Raw genomic sequence first — 7,580 nt, forward strand, 5'->3', positions numbered from 1 at the left:
CGTCTCTACTAAAAATACAAAAAAAAAAAAAAAAAAGCCGGGCATGGTGGCAGGCGCCTGTAGTCCCAGCTACTCAGGAGGTTGAGGCAGGAGAATCGCTTGAACCCGGAAAGTGGAGCTTGCAGTGAGCAGAGATCACATCATTACACTCCAGACTGGTGACAGAGCAAGACTCCGTCTCAAAAAAAAAAAAAAAGTCCAACCAAATGGAAAACAGATGGATTCTCATCAGCGCTGCATTCAGCCCACCAGGACGGGACACACTGGCTTCCAGGAGCCGTGCTGTACATGAGGGTGAAGATGAGAGACAAGGAGGCTCTCGCATAGGAGAACAGCTTTGACCCCGGGGATCCCGAGGGTGGCCAGGCCATACCTTCAGAACTGCTCCCTGGATGTGCCTTCTCTAAGTCAAGCTCCCACCCGCAGTCTTCCTCAGTGACTGCTCACCAGGAGCAGAGACCGGTGCAGGCTGCCTCAGGTGAAAAGGGCGAGACCCTTGCGGAAGCCCAAGCAGGGCACAGTCTGGCCTGGGAGGCCTGCATGCCCTCAGGATCAGCTCCAGGTGTCTCTTCACCTTGGCATGCCCAACCCCAGGTAGCCTGACCCCTGGCTCAGTACTCAGCTTCAGGCTGTAACTGGGCCCCAGGGCCACTCCCAAAGATGATGAGCCTGAGAATGTGGGTTTCCCTGGTCAGACATGCTGAGGGCCCCGTGGGCATGGGCACAGAGCTCAGAGGCCACAAGCCCCCGTGACCAGCAGACCAGGTACAGAGTCCTGACCTGAGGCAGAGGGTACCTGCCTTTCCTCAGCCCTCCTCAGTGCGGACACATGAAGGCTCAGACTGAGTGGTCCTATATCCCCAGCCCCTCACGGAGCTATCCTGAGGCGCCCCTGTGGGTCCAGTCTACTCCCAGCTTCCTCCTTCGTCTTCCTCCTGACCATTCCTTGGTGCCTGTTTAGCTGCCCTCCACCCACCTGTCCTAGTAGACCTCAGAGACCTCATCACATATGCCACAAACACTGTATTTGGGGAGGGTCTGTTCTGTGCCAGGTGTTGGGAGGCAGAAGTAACCAGGACAGGGTCCCTGCCTTAAAGAGATTTGCTCTGTGTTGGAAGAGACAAAGCAGGACCGACCACAGTAGCAAGCCCAGAGCAAACAAAAGCAGAGCTATTTTCACAGAGCAAGCGGGGCACAGTGGCTCACGCCTGTACCCCCAGCACTTCAGGAGGCTCAGGTGGGAGGATTGCTTGAGCCTAGAAGTTCAAGGCTGCAGTGAGCTGTGATTGCGCCGCTGCGCTCCATCCTGGATGACGGAGCAAGACCCCGTCTCTCAAAAACAAAATGGCAGATGCTTTCATCCAGGGCCTGGCTCCTCACTGTCTGGGGGCTCAGGGCACATCTTGGAAGAAGCCTTATTATAGCCTAGATTCAACTCAGTGGAGAAGTTGCGCAGATGGGATGAGGAGGGGACAGTGTACAGAGGCCCTCCCAGCAGGCTTCAGACAGCCCAGGAGACACTGCAGGGTCCACTGGGAATGGGGGCCCTGGGAGGTCCCTAGACGGAAAGTGGTCCACGTGTGCATGGACCTGCTGGGCTGGGCTCCCAGGGTCACCTGCCCCACCTGCTGCCTCTGTCAGTGCACACCCGTCTTCCAGGTCATTCAGCGCCTGCTTAGTGTCATGCTCTCCCCCACTGTCCACTCCTGGGGGCGCAGGGCTTGTCCGGCTGGGCATTCACTGGGCACTGCAGGTGGGGCACAGGCCCTGGCAGGGGGAGGCTAGGTGAAGACTACTGAGCACAATGGGGAGAGGGCCTGACGGCAGGCTGCCATCATGGAGCAGGGGTGCTTCCGGGCCTGCATCTGAGCAAAAGCTCGGGGAGCAGCATGTCCGGGGCCCTCTGGTTTGGCAGGTGGTGATGGAGATGGAGGACCAGCCAGGTGGGGCCCTGTGACCGTCCCGGGTGAGGGGCCTCTGGATCCCTGAAGCACTACCCTTCTGATGTCTGATGCTGTGAACTGATGTCTGGGTGTGTAGGGGCAGGGGGGCCCAACTACAGTCTGGGCAAGAGGTGGTTGGGTGGCTGTGAGGACCAGGGGTGTGAGAAAGGGGTCAGGAAGCCCACCCCGTTGTGCTGGCCTCTTACTGAGACGGACCTGGGGAGGTGAGAGTAGAGCTAGCAGGGGAGTTAGTTGCCTGGGGCCTGGTGCCTGGAGGTCAGAGAGAGGAGCGGGTCAGCAAGGAGCTGGGCACAGTAGCCAGAGAAGATGGTGTGGGGAGGACGCAGCACGCTGTTGGAGCAGGGAGCCGGGGGCGAGCCAGCACCATGGCACTGACCTGCGCCCCAGAGACAGATGCTGCAGCTGCTGGGACGGTCCCAGTCCAGCCGGTGCCATCAAGGGGTGTTGCCTCCTTGGGCAGATGGCGTCACCAGGCGCTCTGTCTTCCTCTGCAGCTGGTGTATCCAAATGACTTCCGGCTCACAGACAAGGAGGTGGGTCCTGGCCCTCTTGGGAATGGACGGGACCCAGGAGTGGGTCGGCCCTCACCGGGTTTTGTATGTTTCAGAAAAGCAGCATCTGCTACCTGTCTTTTCCCGACTCACACTCAGGTAGGTGACCCCATCTTTACTGGGGCTGGACATGAAGCCAGCTGGGCGTCCCTGTAGCCCAGGCCAGGGGCATCACGGCTGCCTAGGCTGCTCATGTGCAGAGTGCCACAGGGGGTGGGCAGCACCAGCGCCATGCCCACTCAGTGGAGGCACCCAGATCTCCGCGTTGCAGCCGGTCAGGCAGGTCCCCAGATGCACGTGGAAAGGGTGTCTCTGCAGAGACCAACAGTCTCCTACACCCCACACAGTGGCCACAAGGGGCTGGGCCTCCCTCCCGCTCCTTCCCTGGGGCATAGACATCTGGGTAACCATTTTCTGTCTCAAGCATGTTGAGCCAATCTCCCAGATAGGCTGAAGGTGCGTTTCTGTGCGAACATATACTAAGGCCTGTAGGTGCAGGGTGTGCAGGAGTCAGAATAGGGGCCCACCGGGAAACACAGGCCCCTTCAGCTGGGCATTCTTTCTGAGGCTTTTTTTTTTATTTTTGAGATGGAGTCTGACTCTGTCACCCAGACTAGAGTGCAGTGGCGCAGTCTCAGCTCACTGCAACCTGCACCTCCCGTGTTCAAGTGATTCTCCCGCCTCAGCCTCCCAAGTAGCTGGAATTACAGGCGTGTGCCACCATGCCTGGCTACTTCTTGTCTTTTTAGTAGAGACAGGGTTTCACTGTGTTGGCCAGGCTGGTTTCTGGCTAACAGCAGAGGCCAGGCTCGCAGGGCCCTTGCTCCCCGGTCCCCAGCTCCCGGCCCTGACGTGTGGTGGGCTGCCCCCTTCTCAGGCTGCCTTGGAGACACTCAGTTCAGCTTCCGCATGCGCCAGTGTGGAGGGCAGAGGAGCCCCTGGCATGCCGACGATAGGCACTACAACAGCAGGGCCCCCGTGGCACTGCAGGTGAGCACTGGGCTGCGTCTCTGGCCTGCTTCTCTTCCCCTGCTCCCCACGGGTCCTGCCAGGGTCAGGCTGGTGGGAGAAGCCCCTTCGGAGTGCCTGGGCACTGTGTGGCAGGAGAGGAGCTGGCCATGCCCCGCTGACCCTGCAGTCCCAGGCACCAGTCCCAACTGAGGATGGGCCAGCTCTTCTGGGGTCTCCCCAGGGTCCCTGGGGCTTTCCCTTGGCACCACACATCCGTGACTGGGCATCTGCATAGTTGAACAGGGGCCCACGTGAACCTCCCAGGGCCCCCAGCACCCTGAACCCCTCTCCCCTACACCAGCAGACTCCCTGCTGTATCAGCAGGGCTGTTACCCACCTTCTGAGCCCAGGACCTCCTGGCCTCCGCCTTGGTGGCCAGAGGGCAGGGACAGAAGCTCCAGGAGCCTCCTGGTTCTCCAGGCTCCCATCTGCTGCCATCCCTGCATGCTTCTTGCCACTCCCAGCCCTGGGGCTGGCCAGGTGGTCTGGGTGGGGCATGGCCTGGCTAACCCTTGCACCTTCCAGAGGGAGCCGGCGCACTACTTCGGCTACGTGTACTTCAGACAGGTGAAGGACCGCTCCGTGAAGAGGGGCTACTTCCAGAAGGTGCGCTGCCTGGTCACTCTGGGCTGGCGCCTCAGAGAGGCAGGAGCCGGCAGGCAGCAGGAGGGACTGTGGGGTGGGCAAGGGGTCCTGAGCCTCCAGCAGTGCCCACCCCTCCTGCAGCCCCACCTGGGCTGTGTCCAGCTCTCCTTGCAGCCCCCTCTGCCCTGTCCTTGCCTGGCGTGGCACCCAAGGCCCTTATGTCCCGGTCCAGGACATTTCTGCCCCTCACTGATGGCTGGAGGGTCATGTCAGAGTCAGGACAACCTAGCCTGGAAGCCATAGGCCGACAGTAAAAGCTGCTCAGCCCCTGGGGAGATCATTCCAGAAATTCTGGCCACCATGCGTTTCCCTCCGAAGGCCCTAGGGTCCAGCTGCCCTGGCCGCCACCCAGGGAGTTCAGGGTTGGGTTTTCTCCTATCTGATAATTCTGGGGTCCGAGTCAGGCCGTTCTCGGGGCAGCTGTCCTGCGGAGCTGGTGGGACATGCTACCCTGGGCCAGCTCCAGGTGAGCGTGGCTTCAGGGGTCCCCATGGGCTCCTGAGTGGCTGGGGTGAGTGAGGCCTGGAGCTGGGGGCCTCTAACTGGCCCCGTGGCCCCGCAGTCTTTGGTGCTGGTGTCCCGCCTGCCCTTTGTCCGGCTGTTCCAGGCGCTGCTAAGCCTCATTGCCCCTGAGTACTTTGACAAGCTGGCGCCCTGCCTGGAAGCAGGTGAGTGGCCATCAGGCATGGCCATCGCGGTCTCATCATCCCAGCTGTGGCCCCTGGTGGGCCTGACAGCAGCTTCTCCTTGGGGAGGGTCCTGACGCCGGCTACTGCATCCGCAGTGTGCAGTGAGATCGACCAGTGGCCGGCGCCTGCACCTGGGCAGACCCTGAACCTACCTGTCATGGGCGTTGTTGTCCAGGTGAGAGTCAGCTGGCTGGGGAGCAGGCTCTGCAGGTGTGTGGGGAGGCCTTACTCCCTCTGGCAGCTGCTCCCTCCTCCTCCCAGGTGCGCATCCCATCCAGGGTGGACAAGTCCGAGTCCAGTCCTCCGAAGCAGTGTGATCAAGAGGTGGGAGCTGAGGTGGAGGCGGAGCTGAGAGGGCTTCACCCGATTGAGTCCTGCTCCTGGGCTGGGTGGTCCCACACCTGCCTCCCTGGTCCACCCTGTGGGGTGGTCAAACCCAGGCAAAGCCACAGCCTGTGCCTTGGTGTAGGGCTGGGCGCTCTCCACCCTCCCCTGCACTGTGAGGCAGGGGCTGCTTGGGGCCCAAGGGGTGCCAGCCCCCCTTGGCCCTGACCTACACTCCCCTCCTCTCAGAACCTGCTGCCAGCCCCAATGGTTCTTGCTAGCGTCCACGAGCTGGACCTGTTCAGGTGAGTCCCCTAGGGTTCTGCATGCTGCTTTGGGGGAGCTCACTCTGTGCACGTGCAGGTACGTGTGTGCGTGTGTGTGTGAGTGCGTGTGTGCACGTGTGTGTGTGTATGGCCAGCGCCATGTGGGGACTGCCCAAGGGAGGCAGCGCTCATCCTGAGTAACCCCTTGGGACAGTTCTGGAAGGAAGAAGGGAGAATTGTGTAGAAGAGGAAGCAAGTGCCACATGGCTGCAGCCAGCGGAAATGGGCACAGTGGGCAGGAGGTCCTGAAAGACAGTGTCAGGAGAGGCTGTCAGGAGAGGCTGCCTGAGTCTGCCTTCACTGCCTCTGGGCGAGTCTGCAAGGGAGGCTGGGCTTTGAGACCATCCTGCTCTGTGGAGGGCTCAACAGGAGCCAGGGCTGCACTTGGGATGGGCACAGGGAGACCAGAGGGGTCCGGGTGGGTACCCCCCATCCCAGGTCAGCAGCCCCTGCCCCGGCCCTGGGGCCACTTTAGGACAGCTGGTCCCTCATAGGTGGGTCCAGGTTGAGTCCCCCATTCCCAGGCCCAGGCCCAGCACAGGTGGACTGTCGGAGCTCGGGGTGGCCATGATAACCCGAGACACTCACATCTTCAGACAGATCTGTCTTCACCTGGCGCAGCGTGCCGTGTTCACCGGCACCTGGGTGAACACGTGGGAGAGCAGGGCCAGGGCCAGGAGTCTCAGCCCCTTCCTGACCTCCCTGACCTTCCTGCCCGGCCCCAGGTGCTTCCGGCCCGTGCTGACTCACGTGCAGACACTGTGGGAGCTTGTGCTCCTTGGGGAGCCCCTGCTGGTCCTGGCACCCTCGCCCGATGTGTCCTCAGAGATGGTGCTGGCCTTGACCAGGTACCACTTTGGCTCGGTCCCGGCTGGGGTCACTGGACCATCGCAGCTGTGCCTCACCTGCTTCCTGTGCTCCTGCCCACAGCTGCCTACAGCCCCTCAGGTTCTGCTGCGACTTCCGTCCCTACTTCACCATCCATGACAGCGAGTTCAAGGAGTTCACCACACGCACGCAGGCCCCGTAAGTGCCGCCTCCGCCCCACCTCTCTCGTCCTTGCTGCACCTCCCTGGACCTCTGTCTCTGCCTCTTCTCTCTCTCTCTGTCTAGACCAAACGTGGTCCTGGGAGTCACAAACCCTTTCTTTATCAAAACACTCCAGCACTGGCCCCACATCCTCCGAGTCGGGGAGCCCAAGATGTCAGGTCAGGCTCCCGGGGAGGTGCAGGGGGTGATGCTCAGAAGCCTCATTGAGTGTGGGGCTGCCTCAGAGCCCATGGCCAGAGCTGCGGGCACTGAGGCCTGGCCACCGGGCATGTCTCGTAGGAGACTTTCCTAAGCAAGTCAAGCTGAAAAAGCCTTCAAGGTTGAAGACCCTGGACACTAAGCCAGGTCTGTGTTCCCCTTGACCTGGAGCCCCTCCACAGTGGAGGGGCCTGTCTTGTACCTGGTGGGTCTCCCGGGTGGGGCAGCCCGGGCCCCCAACCCCTGCTCCTCTCCCAGGACCCAACAGCAGAGCCCAGACCCCTCAGCCCGGCCCCCCGACCCCTGCTTCTCTCCCAGGACTCAGCAGCAGAGCTCGGACCCTCGGACCCTTGGGGAGGGGGCGCCCTCTTGTCTTTTTCAGTGGGTCCCTGTGTCTGGGGTGGGGTGGGTGAGATTTTCAGGTGCAGCCAAGGGCATGGGGCTGCAGGCAGATGAGACCCCCACCCTGGCTCCTCTGTGGGGCTGCAGGAGTGTGGGCGGGGGGCCCTTGAAGGGCGGGGCGCCAGCTGTGCCCTCCTGCCAGGCCTCTACACCGCGTACACAGCCCACCTCCACCGCGACAAGGCGCTGCTTAAACGGCTGCTCAAGGTATGGGCTGTGGCGGGAGGGGGCTGGGGACGCAGGGAGTCTGGGGTGGTGTGAGGTGCAGCAAGGGCCTGGCCCCCCTTCCCTGCAGGGCGTGCAGAAGAAGCGGCCGTCAGATGTGCAGAGCGCCCTGCTGCGGCGGCACCTCCTGGAGCTCACCCAGAGCTTCATCATCCCTCTGGTGAGGCACAGGGCTGGGGGGGAAGGGGCTGGGGG

General features: G+C 61.9%; 1 protein-coding gene across 1 annotated transcript in view; it reads left to right on the forward strand.

The window, feature by feature from the left end:
- Nucleotides 1-2,456: 2,456 nt before the first annotated feature.
- The window catches only part of DENND6B (DENN/MADD domain containing 6B), a 6,848-nt gene continuing 1,724 nt past the window's right edge, over nucleotides 2,457-7,580 (forward strand). The window contains exons 1-15 of the mRNA XM_011985600.1: nucleotides 2,457-2,497; nucleotides 2,572-2,614; nucleotides 3,393-3,505; nucleotides 4,052-4,132; nucleotides 4,572-4,637; nucleotides 4,734-4,839; nucleotides 4,956-5,035; nucleotides 5,122-5,184; nucleotides 5,434-5,489; nucleotides 6,236-6,358; nucleotides 6,441-6,536; nucleotides 6,624-6,718; nucleotides 6,840-6,905; nucleotides 7,303-7,367; nucleotides 7,456-7,559. Coding sequence (XP_011840990.1) covers nucleotides 3,425-3,505; nucleotides 4,052-4,132; nucleotides 4,572-4,637; nucleotides 4,734-4,839; nucleotides 4,956-5,035; nucleotides 5,122-5,184; nucleotides 5,434-5,489; nucleotides 6,236-6,358; nucleotides 6,441-6,536; nucleotides 6,624-6,718; nucleotides 6,840-6,905; nucleotides 7,303-7,367; nucleotides 7,456-7,559 — 1,082 coding nt within the window. The 5' untranslated portion in view covers nucleotides 2,457-2,497; nucleotides 2,572-2,614; nucleotides 3,393-3,424. The remainder of the gene's footprint in view (nucleotides 2,498-2,571; nucleotides 2,615-3,392; nucleotides 3,506-4,051; nucleotides 4,133-4,571; nucleotides 4,638-4,733; nucleotides 4,840-4,955; nucleotides 5,036-5,121; nucleotides 5,185-5,433; nucleotides 5,490-6,235; nucleotides 6,359-6,440; nucleotides 6,537-6,623; nucleotides 6,719-6,839; nucleotides 6,906-7,302; nucleotides 7,368-7,455; nucleotides 7,560-7,580) is intronic.

Source organism: Mandrillus leucophaeus, unplaced genomic scaffold (assembly GCF_000951045.1).
Source record: "Mandrillus leucophaeus isolate KB7577 unplaced genomic scaffold, Mleu.le_1.0 Scaffold288, whole genome shotgun sequence".
Lineage (NCBI taxonomy): Eukaryota > Metazoa > Chordata > Mammalia > Primates > Cercopithecidae > Mandrillus > Mandrillus leucophaeus.